At 36.4% G+C, this 21,085-nt stretch overlaps 1 protein-coding gene across 5 annotated transcripts in view; it reads right to left on the reverse strand.

Moving 5' to 3' along the window:
* Positions 1-21,085, reverse strand: part of STRBP (spermatid perinuclear RNA binding protein) — a 155,727-nt gene that overhangs the window by 57,621 nt on the left and 77,021 nt on the right. For all 5 annotated transcript variants that reach the window (XR_005238983.2, XM_037994057.2, XM_073021905.1 and 2 more), the window contains exons 2-5: positions 17,193-17,361; positions 12,167-12,387; positions 6,817-6,982; positions 3,058-3,202 (exon numbers count right to left, since the gene is read on the reverse strand). Coding sequence is in view for 4 of the 5 variants with exons in the window: in XM_037994057.2 (XP_037849985.1) it covers positions 3,058-3,202; positions 6,817-6,982; positions 12,167-12,387; positions 17,193-17,195 (535 nt within the window). In the remaining variant the exon portion in view is untranslated. The remainder of the gene's footprint in view (positions 1-3,057; positions 3,203-6,816; positions 6,983-12,166; positions 12,388-17,192; positions 17,362-21,085) is intronic.

The following is a 21,085-nucleotide window of genomic DNA, read 5'->3' on the forward strand; positions in this document are numbered from 1 at the left end:
AAAAGACTGCTGCACACCAATATCTGTGCTTCTATGCCTTCATTAGCAGGAAACATGTAGTAATGGGGACACGGTTATTCTATAGGGCCTTCAAGTAAAGGGTTAGAATACAGAAAGAAGACGGACAACATGGGAGGAAACTTACCTATGAAACGGTAAACAATACCAAAGAGATTCACTCTGTATTATAGCAATTTAAAATGTAAATCGTGATTTGAAAGGAGTACGTACTTAGATCCATTCTGCACAATTCCGAGGAAGTAAGTTTCACACCCTAGTCCTCTGGTTCTGTCTGCTCTCAACCATGCTTTTTTTTTTTTTCTTTTTTAGATTTTACCCAAATATGTGGCAAGTTAAGAGAGAGAAAAGAAAGATGTGAAGTGTGTATGTATTGTGAACAGTTTGTTTGGGTGGGGGTAGGTGAAGGAAAGTTGAGATACTATAGGAAAATGTCTCCAAGAAAAAAGTTACAATAGATTTTTTTTTAACTTGGAGGAAAAAAAAAAAAAGAGTATAAATTAGGAGAAAAAAGGATAACTTTCAGCCCCACAAATTCCTGGGACCTGAATGAATCTTGTGCTTTTATTCCATGCAGCTGAAAAGAATTGCATCAAGGGGATGAGGAGCTGTCTAGTGTGAGAAAACAGAATGGTACCAGATCCTCCAAGTTGCCCGGGAGAATGCAAACCAGTAGCAAAGATCAAAAATTGTCTTTGACAAAGCCCAGGTTAGACAAAATGAGCAAACTAGAAAAGATATCAAGTGAGTCAACAGGGCTGGAATGTTAAGGACAATAGCAAAGCAAATCTTTCTGTCATTCAAAAAAAAAAGTAAGATGTATAAAACTTTAGATCAAAGCTGATTCCTTCACCTTACCTGATCCCATATAACAGCTGATGAGAATCAGCTCATAACGGTCTTTGGATCCTTCAGTAATTCAAACACCTTGAACAGAGACTATGACTCTCTTACTTTATTACAAAATCTATTCTATAATAGTGTTCTAGCAAGGGTACAATATACTAGGAATGTTTTCAGCTTCTCTAAACAGAAGTTAAAGGCAACAGACCAAGTTTAAAGGTATCACTGAAAGCTATGACAAAATCTCATGTAAGTACACAAAACTACAGGAATAATAACGACTGAAGTTCCCTTAATACTTTCAAAAAAGAAATGAAAGGGATGCTGACAGATATAAGCAAACATGTAATTAACCTAGCCTTTGGCAACTTCAGTCTTTTTCTCATCTCCCTATATACTCAAATAATTTTTAATAATACCTATAATTACAACACTACTTAGAAATGGTTGGTTTTATACTAGAGGGTCAAGTAGAACACATCTTACCAGAATTAACATTTATCTTGACACTGCAGAAATCATTTTATAGTTCTACAGTTAATGGTGAACTGTAAAGCTGTTAAAAAAATTAAGCCATTTAAGATTGGTTCTTCAGAGGTGCTATAGATACTACATACAGCAAAAAAAAATTTAATGCATAGGCATAAGCTCAATTATAGATTGGATGCCCTTTGATTTTAAAATATGACTCATAAATGTGTCTGGTTTGTATCTGTTGAGTTATGATATAGATGATTTTAGTTATCCCAAAAAGCATTTTTTTAAAAAAGAGTCTACCACTTTTACCTTAAGTGATTCTATGAGTCATGTCTCTCAAAAATTAAAATTCTAACTTTACTGGTACCTTTTTCTCTACCCTTATCACCAAGTTGAAATAAACTAAGAAATTGACCAATATTTATTGTGGCACTGGTATTTCAGGTAAGGGAGTAAGCAATGGGACTTGTTGAAAGTCTGGTGATGAAAAATAGCAACAGGGAGTCCCCACTGGTCCAGATAGGCTGCACTGCCTCTAAACTGTCATGACAGAGTGGCCAGTTGGTCAAAGGTTTGACACAGGAGAAATACCACCTGGCAAGTTTCAAGGGAATGAGAGGCAGAAACAAGCTAACTTGACAGGATAAAAACATCAGAAACAGAAGCCCACCACAACCCCATCATGAACTTCTCAAAACTACCAATAACTGAATAGATTTCTCACTCTACTTTTATGAGGATGACATTGCCAGACAGCAATTCTTCTTAACTTCAGAAGAAAGTTAGTTTAAAGAATGATTCTCACATAAATCATATTCAAAACGTTAACAGGGTCACAAACCTCCTAGAAAAAATTTACTCAACATTATCCATTAAAAAAATTCAGTCACCCAATTTGTATCCCTTACACTATAAAACAAATCTAGACACAGACATGTACAAATCTTACAAGATTATATAGCTATTAGAAGTCAAGAGCAATATGATGCAAGTTGTTTTTTTTTTTTTTTTTTTTTTTTTTGGTGGAGTCTTGCTCTGTCACTCAGGCTGGAGTGCAGTGTTGTGATCTCAGCTCACTGCAACCTCCGCTTCCTGGGTTCAAGCAATTCTCGTGTGTCAGCCACCCGAGGAGCTGGGATTACAGGCACCCACCACCATGCCTGGCTAATTTTTTTGTACTTTCAGTAGACAGGGTTTCGCCAAGTTGGCCAGGTTTATCTCGAACTCCTGGCCTCAATCAATCCACCCACCTCGGCCTCCCAAAGTGCTGGGATTACAGGCATGAGCCACCACGCCCAACCAGGATGCAAGTAATTTTGGAACAATGAATAAATTTGAAAACAATTCTGTTTTGGACCACATTTAATCCTGAAATCTGACCATTAAGACAAACTACATAGAATAAGTTGGCTGATACCAATAACTTAATGTAATACTAGACAAAGTAAAACAGAACAGCAAATGGTATAAAAATTAAAGCAGAGTTAAAACCAACAAGACAAGCACAGGTTTTTGAAATAACATTTTATATTTTGAATTCATACATTTTTGCAAAATATACTGATTATGTAGAAACAAAGCCATTTAAAATACTATTAAATAGAGTGGCATAAAACAAACGAAGGCTATTATTTCCTAAATCCATAAAACATTGTTAACATAGCTTTTATATGAAGAAAACAAACAACAACAAATATATACATATATATGCATGTGTACCTCCATCCTTCTTCTCCAATTCATCCCTAATTAGAGGTGAGGTAAGTATCACCTTCAAAGTTAGTGTGGGCTCTTTTGTATTCCGAATTATAATAGATGCCTCATTTACACATTGTTCCACTTGATACTTCTCTTCTGTGAGTTTCTGAAAGTCACCAAGATTTCAAAATCACCCAGTTAATTGGACTGAAATCTCAAAAGAAAAAAAACGCATGGTTGTACTAAGTTCTCAAATGTTATTAACTATTAATATTACTGTGCTCAAACGGCAAAGAAAGCCTGTAACTAGTTCTTTATCAGGGATAACACTTTTCTCTCCTCCTAACTTAAAAGAAAACCCTCTTTCTCCATTCTTTACAAAGCAACCACAATGTCAACCATCCATACAATTATGAAACAATATTTAAAACCATGGCCAACAGCATCAGTATGTGATAAATGGTAAATTATTGTTCTTAAAATTATTACAGGAACTATTATAAAATAATAAATAGCTGGGACTGCTCTCCAAAACAATAGCTCTTTTTGTAGAACAGCCTAAACAGGAACTCCTACTTGGCAAAAATTTATAAGATTATGGAGCTTTTCAAAGAGCACCAAATAAGCACAAATGAAAAAGTATCTCTGCACAGTCACTCACCAGGAGGAAACAATGAGTATAAACAAGTAACTCCTTCCCTTCTCTGATAACAGGTCTCAGAGATCTTCCAATGGGACCTACCGCTATGGGACAAGTCATCTGACATCTACAGAAAACCTACATTGCTTCTTTTAACATACAAATATAAACAAACATACAATTTAAGTCGGGGCCTCCCACAAAGTAATCACCCAATCAGAATTATATATTAAGTTATGTTTACTATATTATTATACATTAAATATATGATTTAATAAGTTACACAGGGCTTTTTTTCTTAGTGGTGAAATTCAGTATCTATTACCTGACATACAGTAGCCAGGCTGAATGGAGACACTGCCAGGTCCCTGCTCATCAGTGTGTATTCAAAGAATTCAAAGTCACTTACATAAAAATAGCATTTTACCATTAAACTTTCCCAAAAAAGTAGGAAAGGGAAAACTCATTATCCTACTTTTGAATAGAGGAAGCCAAGGAAGGGAAAGGCCATACAGTAGATAAAAGCACCAGAATATAAAGAAACTGCAAAAAACACCTCACATTCATTTTGTCACTAAAAGAGCATTAAAGATGTCTATCAAAGAATAAATTGAACTTCATTTTTCAATAATGCATGTCGATCACCGTAAGACACACCCAAAATAATAAACATGATATGCATTTTGTGCTAGACTAATTTTCAGTGATTTCTGGTTTTAGTCATCCTCCTCCTCCTTTGCTCAAAGAAGTTCTAAAATCATCTTAGGAAAGAATATGAAGAGAAAAGGTAAGGTATAACCTCAGCTAACTAAAGTAGTTAGATAACTGAAAGGTTTGCTATGTTAAGTGCTCAGGAAAAAGATTTTTGGTCCATAAGAAAATAATATCATATCAGATATTGGTTTTCCACACAAACACCATGAAAACTGGGCAGGGCAGGGGGAGGCGGGGGCGGAGGGTGCTCAGGGGGAAAGGTTTAATTGTAAAAGTCACACTTAAAACAATTTCAAGAATATTATTAGTAACAATATACGTACACATATGTGTATATATGTGGGCATGTGTGTACATGTCTATATTTTAATCTCAGATTAGTGTACAATCATCATTCCCATTTTACAAGAAAATGTATCTTTACCCAAACATAGAATTATTGTTGGAGAAATCTATTGGCTATGTTAAATTGAAAGATACTTCTCCTAATTTCCACCATTAGTCTTAAGAGTTCACACCTCTTTTACCTTCTGCCAGATAACATTTCGAAGACCTAAAGATATTTAAATCTTTTTTAGTCTTCTTTAGCCTAAAAACCTTCAGTCTCCTAAAATTTGAGATGGTGTGTATACCCTGTACACCCTCCAGGGTAACCCCCTTGAATACTTGCTAACTAGAAAGGAACATTTTTAAACTGCGGTGCTCACAAACACCCTCACTCAAGAGAGAAACAATGTGGAGTTCACAAAGTTGTGATCCGCACAGAGAAAGCTCTAACAATGCCAACTAAAGCTTGGCCCAATCTTCTATATCTTCAAAACAGGAAAGATGTGACAGATTTTCTGAATACGAACTCCGATTTACTACTGCACTGGTTCTCAACCCCTTTTCAATGCTGCAACATCTGAGGATGAGGAATATGATCATTCTCATAAAAAACAAGATTCATGAAAGGTACAGAAAGGCGGTGAGGTGGGTGAAAAAGCCACTAGTATGTGATTCTGATAATTCTAGATTTAAGAGTAACGATGTTTACTATACTAACAGCAGAAATACAGATTAAATGTTAAAACAACATAAAAAATTGAAATGGGAACTTTATTAATATTCTAATAAACTACAAGTATAGTTAGCCAGAAAGCCCATTAATGAGCTTTCCACTTTGTAAAGCTTTACTCCATGTTTAATACATAAAGCTATATTCCACTCTCCTTCCCCCAAATGATCACAAAAGGATTTTTTTAAAAGGGAGGGAAAGGTAAATAAATTCGACCCTATGAAAGACCAGAAAACATTTCTCCATCAAAATTGAAAGTGGAAAAGCCAAGTATGTTCTGTCACTTTAAAAACCATATATTAAGACAAAATGATAAAATAGTGTCCCCAAAATTAATACAGGAGAATGTGCCAATCAGTAAAATAAATCTGAGTGTCAAGAATGGTACTAAAAAATCAGAGATGGTTTTGAGGGTCTATTGGTGAATATAAAAGAAAATGATCTAGTAACAAAGCGAATAAAAACAAACTTAGAATTCATACACCTTGAAAAAAAGACCCCTTTTAAAAGATATACAAATAAAAGAAAACTAAATTTTAAAAAGTGAGTGGTGGAGGGAAGCATTCAACAATTCACAAGTTTGGACCTATGGACCAACATTTATTTCTATGACATTGATATGAAGACAAACTGATATAAAACTATCAAAAGTTGTAATTTAATTGGACCACAGACAATATGCATCTGATACTGAAAGATGATCACAGATTCCCAGTGATGCAATGAGTCCTTGGGGTAGGCTGGCAGGGCAGGTCCTAGAATGACCAGAACCCCAGAATGGTTACCTTCATCCCTAAGGAGGCTTCAGCCTTCAGCAGCATCCTTCAGGGAACATGCCAACATCAAATTTTTCTAAATGCATCCCAGTGTAAAAAAGGTTTGGAGACAAGAAATGAACAGTGATTTCCCATTAACAGAACAAATAGGTGACAAAAAACTGAGTCTTCAGTTTCAAAAATTACTTGCTATGAAAGTCTCTCATTGATAAGAAAGTCTCTTAGTCTCTAGAAAGTATCTAGTCTAGGTTGTTTTCAATCTTCCAATTATTTTCTGCATTATACCAACCCTTCCAAGAACTTTATAAAGGTGAGACCTAGTCTGGAAAAAATGAAGATTCTCAGCAAGACACAACGGAAAAGTTTAAGACAGTTCCTTAATGGCCATCTTAATTTAGTAAATATATCCTGAGTACAAATCACCAGAAGTTTGCTTTAACTGTGATGAATTAGTCATTGACCCAGAGTAGCAGTACTATTTTGTCTGTGTCTATCCTTGCTATTATCAATTCTGGTTAATAATTTTTTCAAAGTCACTACCTATTTTCACCTTTTTACAAATTCGCCTAGAGGTGCAGTTAAACTGTACTCACCTGAATCTGAATAGGAAGATTATCTTTGACTGTATTTAACAGGGTCTCTGTGGGTTTGTCTTTGCACATTAAAACCAGCTCCAAGTCCATATCATCTTTAATCAGCAAGCCTTTTGCAACCAGGCCAATCCTCATTACACCACACAATGTCCGACCACCTTGATCCCTAAAAATAAAAGTCTGCATGATTACTTTCACAACCTATTTCCCAAACTATAACTTAATCATCACTTGGCTTCCTGAATATCCTAATGAACTGATAAGGAAGTATGTAAATCCAGACATCCAGGTATCCACAAAATTAAGTCTCAGATTTGAGGCTTATAAAGTATCTATCTTTCCTCAAAGATTCAATGGGGAACATATTTCATACTACAGATCTTGTAATTCTTTACTACATTTATATTGCTTAAGAAACCTAAAAAATGCTGCATCCTCTTAAATATTTTTTCAAATTGTTCTTTTTAAATTTCCTTCTGGCCAGGTGCAGTGGCTAATGCCTGTAATCCCAACACTTTGGGAGGTCAACGCAGGAGGATCACTTGAGCCCAGTAGTTCAAGACCAACCTGGGCCAACACAGAAAGACCCTGTCAGCACAAAAAAAATTTTTTTTAATTAGCCAGGCATAGTGGCATGCATCTGTAGTGCCAGCTACTCAGGAAGCTAAGAAGAGAGGATTGAGCCCAGGAGTTCGAGGCTGCACTGAACCATGTTTGCACCACTGCACTCCAGCCTGGGTGACAGAATGAGATCCTGTCTCAAAAAATAAAAATAAAATAACCTTCCTTCTGTTTTAGGAGTAATTAGGGAATTTGTGAGGAACATGAATACCACAGTATATTGAGAAAGAACATCGGCACAGAAATCGAAAAGACCTGCATTCTACTCGTGGTGCCTGCTGACTCAGTATCCACAACAGTAAAATGACTATTGGCTAGATGAGCTAAAGTTCCTCCCAACTATACCATTCTAAAATGCCTCCCATTCTATATCAGCTTATGGGGAAGGGAGAAAAATGTGATAAAAGTATAGAGCTAAGGAAGGAAAGATTAAACTGCCAGCATATGTATTCCAAATCCAGGAGTAGCTAAAATAGCAAACACTCAAAGAACATCAACTCATGAATGGTGCATAAGAAAAGTGCTCATCTATACTTGATTTTAATTCTAAAAGTTTCTTATTGGTTCATTTCCCTTAATCACAAGTGAAAATATTAACTAAGCTTAACCGTCCTTCAACAAATAAGCAAGTGTTTGAATATGGCAAACATATTACAGGAGTTACAGTCTCTCTTGCTCCTGAGGCTTACTCTGTAGTTAAGCAACAAAAGCAGTTAACAGTTTAAGTGCCCTGCTTAAAAGGGGAAAAGAAAGTAACATCTGAGCACAAACAGGTGTCACATATTCTCACTTAAATCTCACCACAAGCCTCCATTTGGAAGACAAGAAATGTGAGCCTCAGAAAAGTTAATTGTTCAAGTTCTCCACGAAAGTAAAATGGCAAAGCCTAAATTCAAACCTAAGTTGTTTTGACCACAACATTCAGGTCCCTTACATTATACGATTGCTTCCCAAGTTCAGAAAAGGGAGAGGTCAAAATTAGAGATGTCAAGCAAGGCAAACTGAAAGTCTGACTTCAGCAGAATCTTGATCTACCTAGATGGAAAACAGTCATTCTAGCTATAAGCAAAGAATCAGCAGAGTTGGGCAAGAATCAGTAGAGTTGAGAATAAAATGGAAAGGGAGAAAGGAGAGAAACAAATTGTGGCAGTGGAAACTAGAAAGGAAGTTATAAATAATCCAGCCATGGGTTCAGTGCCTGGCATACTTATAGAGATTCAATAAACATTAAATCAATGAAAAACGATAAAGGTGGTATAAATATAGACATAAAAAGCATTTTAAAGCAGGTGACCCAAGTGTAAGCAATTGTCTGATATTAACAATAATCAGTCATCTTTGATTTCTTCTTCCTCTGTATCCTTGTCCTCTCGTTCTTCCAAATCTAATATTGTAATGGTTTATAAATTCTCCCTGTATAATCACCATCAAACTTGCAAACCAGTTTCTTCAGGCTTTTATTACCTCTCATGTAGACCACCTCAATAACCTCCTCCTCACTGGCCTTTCTGACTGACCTCTGTCATCTCCAAAGTACTGTATACAGCAACCAGAATAATCTTCCAAAGGCACAGACTGGATAACACTCTACCTACTATTTCCTTGGTGTCCCACTGAACACTTGGACACCTACCATATTGGAAAGCAATTAGAAAATGACATCGCTTCCTGGTTCAAATCCTGGCTCTGCTACTTACTGTGTGACACTGGACAAATTTCAAATAACTTGACTTCTTTTGAACCTGCTTCCTCATTTGTAAAACAGGAATAATACCTTTCTCACAGAGTGGTAGTGAGAATATATGTAATAAACCTTGGCCAGAGCCCAATAGATATTAACAGCTCAGTAAATAACAGTTATTATTCCTCAAACAATTCCTATACTTTCTCTAACCTAGATCAGTGCTGAGATTTATTTTTTCTTTCACTTTCACCACCTGCCAAAACCCTACCCACCCATCCATCCTCTGAGCCTATTCCAAGTGCTACCTCCTTCATAGAGCTTTTGCAGACTCCCAGAACCAGCACATCATCGTCTCTCCCTGCTCTGTACTTTCACATGTTATTCACAGGAAATTGAAGCATAGATGCTCAGAAACCTGGATCTGGAGTCAGAGAAACTTGAATATGAATCCTGGCTCAACCACACATATTTACTAAGTAGCCTTAAGCAAGTTAAAGTTTGTTAATGATTCTGAGTCACTCGTTTTTTTATAACCAAGTTTGGAGCACAGGAAATTTCACAAGTAAAACAGGAGTGGAGGAAGGAAGATAATAATATTAGAGACTAGTAGATTTGTTGCAAGATAATAGGAAAAGTACTGTGGTACAATAGTTGGCACTCAATAAACAGTAGCTATTATTAGCTCAGTTATTAAATTCTAAGCCATAATTATTATATACTTGGTCTTATCAGCCCACAGGTAGAAGACAGCATGATTGAGCAGAAAATAAATTCCTAATTCACACAGTTGAATCTGAATTTAAAAACCGGAACATAGCAATTACTGTAAAGCAAGCAACCCAATGTATTTGAATTTAGTATACGTAAATTTCTTAAAATTAACAAAATTATAATATTCCTAATAATATATATTGTAGGACCTTGTATAAGTTGACTTTTGAATCCATTTTTAAAAAGGTAAAGCATTAAGTCAAATTAAGAGAGCATAGGTAAAAGCTGCCTAACAGTGCCTAGCAATGGGAAATGCTTAATTGCTTAATAAATACAAGCTACCCCCCACCCATCTCTGTGTCCTTCAGAGTGTTTAACACTCACCAGGTGCACAATATATGTTTATTACCAGAATACAACTCTGTCCTTGGAAGACATGCCTGCCTCTGATATAAGAATAGAATCATTCTGCACTCCTTGAGTCCCACCACATGGGAAGGATCACAGGCAAGGGCTCAACCAGGGACTATTCCACAAAACGGAAAGACTGTATATAGACAACCAAGAGCATCCACACACAGAAGCGTATTTTAAAATCCAGGCATGGCATGGTGGCTCATGTCTGTAATCCCAGCACTTTGTGAGGCCAAAGCAGGAGGATTGCTTCAGGTCAGGAATTCGAGACCAGATTGGGCAATGTAGCAAGATGCTGTCTCTCAAAAAAAAAAATTTTTTTTTTAATTAGCCAGGCATGATAGCACACACTTACTAGCTATTCAAGAGGCTGATGCAGGAGGATCACTTGAGCCCAGGAGTTCAAGGCTACAATAAGCTATGATCACACCACTACACTCCAGCCTGAGCAACAGAGCACCCTATCTCTAAAAAAATAAAAAAATAAATAAAACTTCAAATAAAAGTGTGGAGCATATTATCCTGTAAAAGTCTTTAAATCACAGACCTCATCCAGTTAAGCAAGTCTACAGGAGTGCTTTCCAAAATATGCCAGGCTTGAGAAGCAACAAAATTAGAAAATTAAAAAGACCTAAACTTCACTGAAATGTATACTTAAAATTAGTAAAAATAGCAAATCTTATGTTATATATTTTACCACAATAAAAAAACTTTTTAACATGACATAAACATGTAGCAAAGTGCAATTTAAATCTAGAATGCATGACTATTTAACTTTCACAAAAGCTGAGATACACATAGAACTAAATAATTAGATACTACTACTAATGAACATGAACTCTAAATCTAACAGTAACATTTGTACAGACATCATACATGAGAAAAATTACACTACATTTCCAAGAACCTTCAAACTGACAAGACTATGACCAGACACAATGTATAAACTGCCTGTAAATAGTTAAAAAAAAAAAAAATTATGCTCTTCAGCAATAAAACTGACACACTGATTATCTTTCATCTGAAGATAAAAAAGGTTATACTATCTTTCAGTGAAGAAAATCCATTTATCAATATTTTCCTACTATTATTTACCACATTGATTTAAAGTTAAAAGCTGCAAAAACTCTGTAACTTCTTTCATTTACAAATTGTAGCCAAAGCAATGTTTTTAAATTTATTCATACAATATAGTCAAATGAGTTCCATCTTTCAAAGTTAAGACACTTATTCCAATCATAGTGACAACTGCTCAAAACAGCAACTTTAAGCTTAGCCTGGCATAAAAAGGTTATAATCTAACTCCAGGTACCATTTCAGTTTCACTAATCTATTATTGTCACAGCACTTAGAATATGCTACTATAATTGTTGAAGGGTGTGGCTCCCATTAGATCTTTATCCAATCCACAAATATACAAATAGCAATTACGATATGCAAGACACTGCTAAATTTCTGGGAATCAATGAGGTAGATATAGTCAAAAATACCTTTAAAATATATTTTCCTACACTCTTTCTTCTATACAAGGATTTTTAAATGCCTTACAAAAATAATACTTTATGATCTCCCCAGAGATCAAAAACACTACTATTTATTTCAAAATTTAGGAGGCTGAATCAACACAGGAAAAAGATCATAACTTTCAAACATAATGATTTTAAAAGGACTTGGTGTTCTCTCAAAAGGGATCCTAAGCAGGTCCATTTTCTTTCTCTGGCTCTAATCTTTATTCTTTTCTTGCTTTCCTTTCAAATTTAACTCAGAAAATCTCCATGTAACATTTACTTCCTTGGTTATAGTCTTATATAAGCATAAGACAAAATCCAAAAAACAGCATTAACACACACTCAATCCAGCAGACCTTAGAGCTTTGCTGTGCACTCTAGCACAGCGTCCCAGAGGTCAGTCCATACTCACTTGGAATAGTTTTCTCCGGCCTCATCTTTCTTCACTTCTGTCTCACCCTCTGTTTTTGTGCCTTTATTTGTTTCATCCAACCAATCTGAGACATGTTTAAGAGCACATTCAACAGTAGATACCATATTCTGAACAGCTTCAAGTTCCTCCGGAGATGGATAGATTGTTGAATGTTTCACCATAACATGGCGATCATCATTAGCAAAAGATCGAATAGATCTCTGTTAAGAAGAATGAAAACAATTACTTCAACAAAAGAAACATCACCTGAAAAGGATAATATACAACTATATCTTTAGCCAATCCATAGCACTGACTGTCTACTGTAAGAGTTAATACTGAAACAAGAAAAAACTGCTCAAGAGTGGGAAGTAAAACTGCATTCTATTGAACTCCTCCTCACCAGAAAACAAGAGATCTTCCACTCATGTTTTGGTAAGATTCACCTCAGTCACTCTTGGCATTATTTATAAATAATGTTATCTTGGCCAGGCACAGTGGCACATGCCTGTAATCCCAGCACTCTGGGAGACTGAGGTGGGCAGATTACTTGAGGTCAGGAGTTTGAGACCAGCGGGCCAACATGGTAAAACCCCGTCTCTACTAAAAATACAAAATTAGCCGGGTGTCGTGGCATGCACCTAGTCCCGGCTACTGAGGAGGCAGAGGTTGCAGTGAGCCGAGATCATGCCACCGCACTCCAGCCTGGGCAACAGAGTGAACTCTGTCTCTAAAATAAATGAATAAAGTTATCTTTTAGCTGCACTGACATATTCTGAATAATACTTCAAAAATGTCATCCACATCATGCATCATCTACAAGAATTAGATACTTCTTAGCTTCAAGAGAGTCCCAGAAATGCAGGATGGTGAGTGACTCATAAACTGCCAAAGACTTCTAACCTTAAAAAAATTAAGATTTCAGGGCTGGGCATGGTGGCTCATGCCTATAATCCAGCACTTTGGGAGGCTGAGGTGGGAGGATCGCTTGAAGGCCAGAAGTTGGAGACCAGCCTGGGTAATGTAGCAAGATACAATCTCTCCAAAACATAAAAAAAGTTAGCTGGACATGGTAGCAGGCAACTATAGTCCTAGCTACTCAGGAGGCTGAGGCAAGAGGATCCCTAGAGCCCAGGAGTTCAAGGTTAAGTGAACTACCACTGTGTCACTGCACTCCAACCTGGGCAACAGAGTAAGACCCATATCTCTATTTAAATTTTAGAATGTGGGATTTCACAATATAGAATAACACAAAATAAAAAGTTATCTGTGAACACTATAAGAAAACTATTAAAAAATATTAAAATAGTGTTCACTAACATTCAAACCTTTGGTGCAAGGCTTTAATTTTTTAAATAGATTAGTGGGAGACATTCCAAATGCAGAGTGGGAAAAATACACACTGCAAAATGACAAGCTAACTTTCAAATACATTATATTCTCAATCAAAATCTCCTCAGGATTGATTTACTTAAACCTCAACAAAAATCATTTTAAAGCTCACTTGGGGAAAAACATAAATGAGAGTATCAAGAAATACTCTACAAAGATGGATGGGTGGTACCATTAACTAAAATGAAATATCAAATCAGTGGAACAGACCAGCACCCAGAAAATGAATGAATTTCATGAAAATTTAACAGAGTAGATTCTATACACTCATGAGTCACACATGCAAAAACCTTTAAATTTTTCCAAATTTACAAATATCACGAACACACTTATACCAATACACAGCAAAATGAACAAGGATAACTTAGTGAGTTTTCCATAAAGCCTAAAATATTCTATTTAAAAGCTGGTTATACTGTCTTTACTTACATGAAATTATGTGTTAGTACATGGTAAATATTTTGTTTTGAAGTCCATCACAAACTAAAACATTCTCAATTTTTATGAACAGTCTTGTCTCTTTTGTTCTTGTCTGAATATCTATGTTTAAAAATCACATTATTTTTGGGTAACAGTAAATTAACACTATAGTGTCACTGTCCTCTATAAAGCAAAGAAAACTTTGGTTGAAAAGGTAATCATTTGAAAACCTCCATCATTATATAAAATCACAGCTAAAATAGATTATAAAGCTTTTCTTTTTCTCAATAAAAATCACCTGCCCAGATGTTTTTCCTGCTCAACGTCCACAACCAGTTTTCCAACTGGTGCAGTTTGCCACAAAGAAACAAATTTTTTAAACACTTAGTGAGACATATTCATATATCCCAAAATAAGTACTAGAGAACAAAAGAGTTGGAAATGCTAGGCTGTTAGCTAGGCTTATGTACTTGCTAAATTACCTGGTCCTGCACACTGGCCACACCTGAGCAAAACTGCATCCTGCTACATTACATAAACATTTGTCATTTATCACACAAATAACACTGCCAGTGTTAAATCTAAACATGTGACATCTAATATTCTACTGGATGCGACAGGATAAGCATTATGAAACAACAGTAGACACGCCGGGCATGGTGGCCCACGCCTGTAATCCCAGCACTTTGGGAGGGCAAGGCAGGCAGATCACCTGACTTTGAGACCAGTCTGACCAACATGAAGAAACTTTGTCTCTAGTAAAAGTAAAAATTTAGCCAGGCGTGGTGGCGCATGCCTGTAATCCCAGCTACTTGGGAGGCTGAGGCAGGAGAATCGCTTGAACCCAGGAGGCAGAGGTTGCAGTGAGCTGAGATCACGCCATTGCACTCCAGCCTGTGCAACAAGAGCAAAACTTCATCTCAAAAAAAAAAAAAAAAAAAAAACCACAACGGTGACAGGAAAAACTGAAGAAATGCAGAGAAATTTTATTTACTCAAATAAGCGCTAAACAACAGATTTTCTTTGAGTATTAAAAAAAATAAATCAGACTGGGCACAGTGGCTCACACCTGTAATCCCAACACTTTGGGAGGCTGAGGAGGATGGATCATCAGAGGTCAAGGAGTTGGCCAACATGGTGAAACCCATCTCTACTAAAAAAAACAAAAATCAGCCAGGTGTGGTAGTGCACACATGGAATCCCAGCTACTCAGGAAGCTGAGGCAGGACAATCACTTGAACCTGGGAGGCAGAGGATGCAGTGAGCCGAGATCGTGCCACTGCACTGCAGCCTGGGCAACAGAGCGAGACTCTGTTTCTTAAAAAAAAAAAAAAAAAAAAGACAAAAAATTTTATCAGAAGAACTAAGCAGAAAGAGAAAATTCTCATTGCAATCTGAGATCTAAAAGGCAAGTAATAAGAGAAACCAGAAAATACTCATCAATTAAATTATATAAAAATACCAAATTTATACAACAGAAAATCTAAGCTGAATTTAAAAAGAATAAACTAAGGAAGACATCTTCATCCACTCTGACAAATAATAAAGCATTTCTTTTAGTTGTTAAGAATATCAAGACTATAAGAAATGAGCGGAATGAGAGGTAAATAATTCACATGGTAAGATACAAAAGAATCAGTGTGGTTTTTTTCACATTTCACCACATAACTAAATGACAGGGAAAATCCCAAGTTAACATTTGTTCCCACCATCTAGATCTAAAATATCAGAATTTCTTCTCTAAGGAGTCAGCTGATTAAGTTATAATCCTTGGCACAAATATTTTTAAAAGCAAGTAACATTTTAAAAAACACCACCAGGCTGGGCATGGTGCCTCATGCCTATAATCCCAGCACTTCAGAAGGCTAAGGCAGCAGCAGGACTCCTTGGGCCAAGGCGTTCCAGACCAGCCTGGGCAACAAAGCAAAACCCTGTCTCTACAAAAACTTTAAAATTTGCCAGATGTGGTGGCATGCACCTATAAGGCCCAGCTACTTGGGACGCTTAAAGAAAGAAGATACTTTGAGCCCAAGGAGTTGGAGTTTGCAGTGAGCTATGATCATGTCACTGCACTCCAGCCTGCATGATAGAGCAAGACTTGTCCCAAAAAAAAAAACAACAAAAAAAAAAAATCAAAAAACATAATCACCAACAGACCAGCTAAACAACATATTCTAAACATACTGGTGATTAATATTTTCTGCTTTTTCTCTCATTTGTAATGTGTTTTTAAAATCTTCGCCGGGCACAGTGGCTGATGCCTGTAGTAATCCCAGCGCTTTGGGAGGCTGAGGCAGGTAGATCACCTGGGGTCAGTTCAAGGCCAACCTGGTCAACATGGCGAAACGCCGTCTCTACTAAAAATACAAAAAATTAGCTGGGCATGGTGGCGGGCACCTGTAATCCCAGCTACTCAGGAGTCTAAGGCAGGGATAATCGCTTGAACTTGGGAGACGGAGGTTGCAGTGAGCCGAGATCACGCCATTGCACTCTATCCTGGGTGACAGGGTGGGACTCCATCTTAAAAAAAAAAAAAAGAAAAAAAGAAACCTTTTCTTGCTTATACTTAGGAGAAAAAAATTCACATAACACCCTCCAGAACTCATAATACTAAGGGAAAAAAAAATCAGCACATTTTACCAATTAAAAGCCTAGGCACCAGAGATTATGACCTCATCTAACATCACAAATTCAATTTAGGTCTGAACTCTTCACAAAAAGCAAGGTTTCTTTGATTCTCAATTCAGTTCCCCTACTATACTCAGCACTTGACCCTATTATTCGAAAAGTGTGTGAAAGAGGTGGCTTTTTCAGTTAAACATTCACACATATTATAAACTTCTACATCATTCATATCACTAATTAAAGGACTGGTTCAGAATTTTTAATTTCCACGAGAAAAAAACTGAACTTAAAACATAGCTATTTGTATCAGTTTGCTAATGCGAGTTTTATTAGAAAATATTATTTATGAGCATTTCCTCCTTTAATAATTCATGGTCTACAGGCTCACGGGGCCCTACCTTGTGGTTTACAGTGCTTGTAATAAATCTGAATTCATTCGCTTTGAATAGTAGAGTGCCATCTTTATATGATACACTAAAGCCAAAAATTAACACCATTGTTTTTCATTTGCCCTCACTGTTAACATTTCCAATTTTAAATTACTAGAGTCTTTTGTAACTAAATTATGAAAATATCCACAATAACCTACCATGGTTTTCTACAATATTTTAGCTTCTTTTTCCGATCTTTTCCCCTCTTTCTTGTCGTCTTCACTAGACACTGTTTTGTGTAACAATACCTCCTCATAAGCCTGAGTCCCCTGACAGCTCAGTGTCAATATAGCAAATATGTTTGAAGGCTTGTTCTCTGGAACACACCTGCAAGAGAAGAGGAAAACAACTTCAAAAATGCTTATTTACTATTAGCTTCCAACCTGAGTGTGCAGCCCATAAACATGTTCCCGATAAAAAAGAAATAAACTCAACAGAGGAAAATTCCCTAAGTTCGAACAAAAAGCTAACACATATTTAAAGGTCTGGGCCCAGGAGCCTAGGTGATATGGCCAGAAAAGCAAGCCTCCTGTAGCTACAATGTGGCAGATGGCTGACTTGTACTCAATGAGATAAATACATTTGCAAAGAAATTCAGTCAAGAAGCACCACCTGAAAGAGTAACACTACTACTGATGGCAACAATGTTGCAATTAACCATCGGATTTTCAATTAGAAATTGGCATTGCTCAGATCCATCTGAAAATTCAGTAAAGACACCTGAAAATACAACACCACCAATGATTATTCCATGATGCTTTTACATTGGATACCGCCGTTAAAGAGTACATGTTGGCACAATGTTCTTTAATTTTTTTTCAGTCTAAAATTCAGCATGCTTTTTTGACTCTACTCCCTAACTCCCAAAAGACCCTATTTATCCCTGGGCCTGTATGCACTGCTATGCCAGACCCCTGAATATTCACTAGATCCTGACTTCACTACCCCTGGATGTCTCTCACCAGAATTCCACCGCATTATTTCTATCCAGAGGCCTAATCATTGTTATCTATTTTGTTCCACTTTTATGAGATTTTATTCCAGACAGAGTAAAAGTAAACTTTTCTGAGCACAGATGAAATACCTTATTATAAACCCAGCTACAAGAAGAAAAAAATTAAAAAAAAAAAAAAAAAAAAGCAGAGCTAACATCGAAATACAGCACATGCTTTAACTATGTGGCTATAAGACGACATAATTTACATACCATATATCATATAAATTCACAAAGAAAATAACTTTCTCTTCATTTAAATATCTTTCCTTTAAACTAACTTTTCTTTAATAAGGAAACACCCTATTGTCAGTAACAGTTTCTTAATATTATCAGTTAGACCAAGTGAGGTGACTCATGCCTGTAATCCCAGTGTTTTGGGAGGCCAAGATGAGAGGATTGCTTGAAGCCAGAAGTTCGAGACCAGACTGGGCAACAAAGCGAGACCCTATCTCTTTAAAAAAATGATACTATTTAACAGAACAGGTTCTAATAAATGGGACTTACTTTATTACTACTCATATCACATTAAAGAAGGAATGCACAAGTGCTGCAATTCATGGGATCCTTTTGGACAATCAAAAAACAGGGATTAAAATATGATCCCACAAGAGATATCTCAAAAATGTTCTGTCTAACATAATACTAAATATAATACTAAAATTATACCTTTCATATAAAGACCTTACTATATAACTAAAGTCTTCAGCATCTCCCATTCCCAACCCTACTCCATTCTAAGGGATTCGGCTATTCACTATTTAGCTGTGAATCCAGCAGCCAAAAAGGATTGCTATGTGTTCAGTCAATAACTGAAACAAAGTACACAAGCTTTCTTTACATAAGTGAAGCCAGTTCTAGACCATCCTGGCTAATAGAGTGAAACTAACAATACAAACTAACAATACAAAAACTAAAAATACAAAAAAACTAGCCGGGCGTGGCGGCGGGCCCCTGTAGTCCCAGCTACTCAGGAGGCTGAGGCAGGAGAATGGCGTGAACCTGGGAGGTGGAGCTTGCAGTCAGCCAAGATCACGCCACTATACTCTAGCCTGGGTGACAGAGCAAGAATCTGTCTCAAAAACAAAAAAAAAAAGTGGAGCCAGCCAGGCATGGGGGCTCATGCCTGTAATCCCAGCACTTTGGGAGGCTAAGGCCAGGAGGATCACTTGAACCTAGGAGTTTAAGAGCAGCCTGGGCAACACAGTGAGATCCCATCTCTAAAAAAAAAAAAAATTAACAAATTAGGTGGGCATAGTGGCACATGCCTGTAGTCCCAGGTGCTCAGGAAGCTGAGGTGGAAGGATCACTTGAGCCCAGTAGGGTGAGGCCGCAGTGAGCCATGAACACGCCACTGCACTCCAGCCTGAGCAACAGAGCAAGACCCTGGTCTCAAAATAATTGAATAGATTGAAGGCAGAAAAGGAAGAACAATACTATGAGAAACAGCGTCAGATGTAGTGGAAAAATCATGGATCACCAATATAAAAGTACAGCACTCCACAGTCATTTAGCATGGAGGGTAACTACCCTAACATCAAGAACCTCTGGGAACTTCAGAGTATGACAGCATAGTGCAACAACTCATGAAAAAAAAACAAAAAAAACCTGTATCTCTAGTCACTGTAATATCACTGTATGTTCTACTGGTGCTTTAAAACAAACTTAAAAATCATCTGACCAACTCTACCCTCATTTTACAAATGAAACAGAATCAGCAAACCAGGGACAAGACATGGTCTGGAATCTGAATTATAGACCAATGCTTTTTCCCCACTATTTATCAATCTGATTGAGAAAAAGGCCAAATTTATAATATATCTGGTTTACTCTAAACTGACATGGAGAAACTACAATCGCTTTTAAGAGTTTTTCTTTAAAAAAAAAAAAAAAAAAAAAAAAGGTCAACTTAGGGGATAAAATTCTGGTCTTAAAATTTTTTAAAAAACTAACTTTGCTAGTTAATAGCTATGTGACCTTAGAAGATATGTGACTCAAAGAGTCAATTTCCTTGGGTCTCTGTTTCCTTTCTCAACAAAATGAGAAATAATTCCACTATTAATTAGGAGATAACATGTATGTCGCTCAGACACTTGTACTTGGCACTGTTCTAAGACTTTCCATATATTAACTCAAGTCTCCCAACAATCTCAATTACTGTCTCCAATTAACACATAAGGACACTAAAGCATAAACAGATAACACAACCTAAATAAGACTATAAACAGTAGAGCCAAGATTCATATCTAGACAATCCTCTTTAATATTGTTTTGGCTCCAAAGGACTTACATTTCCTATAGAGGACAAACTTCAGCTATTTCCAAAAAAAAAAAAAAAAAAAAAAAAAAAAATTCTATGTGACCATAGAGCACAGAGGCTTTGAAGTCAAGCATCAGCTTTACCACTTCCCTTATCTGAGTCAGAGTTTTCTCACCCATGAAATGGGGTGACTAGTATCTACTCCAAACTAAATGGACAGGTATCTACTCCAAACTAAAATACCTAATAATATCTTACAAATAGTATACACTCAATAAATGGTTTCAGGGGAAAAAACACATCTCAAATTTCTTGTCAAATAAAAACATTTTGTTTATACATCAGATAGATGTACATTTCTCTGAAAAACTGAGCCTAGAAAAATATTAACTATGCTCTCCTTAGTAAGAACAGCTTACGCAGAAGGTGGCATTACATATAAAGGAATGTGTGTCGCTTTTTAATTGAGCACATTTTTTCAATTAATGGAGATTATTTTTTAGAGCAGCTTTAGGTTTATAGAAAAGTTGAGTGGAAAGTGGAAAGAACTCCCATATACCTCTTCTCCCCACTACCCACCACACATAGTTTCTCCTGTTCTGAACATATTACCTTAATGTGGTACATTTGTTACCACTGATAAACCAATGTTGATACATTATTATTAACTAAAGTTCATAGTTTACATTAGAGTTCACTCTTCGCATTGTACATTCTATGGATTTTTACAAATGACATGCATTCACCATTACAGTATCATATAAAACAGTTTTAGTTTAATGCCCCTGAAAATCCCC

Source organism: Chlorocebus sabaeus, chromosome 12 (genome assembly GCF_047675955.1).
Source record: "Chlorocebus sabaeus isolate Y175 chromosome 12, mChlSab1.0.hap1, whole genome shotgun sequence".
In the NCBI taxonomy this organism is placed as follows: domain Eukaryota; kingdom Metazoa; phylum Chordata; class Mammalia; order Primates; family Cercopithecidae; genus Chlorocebus; species Chlorocebus sabaeus.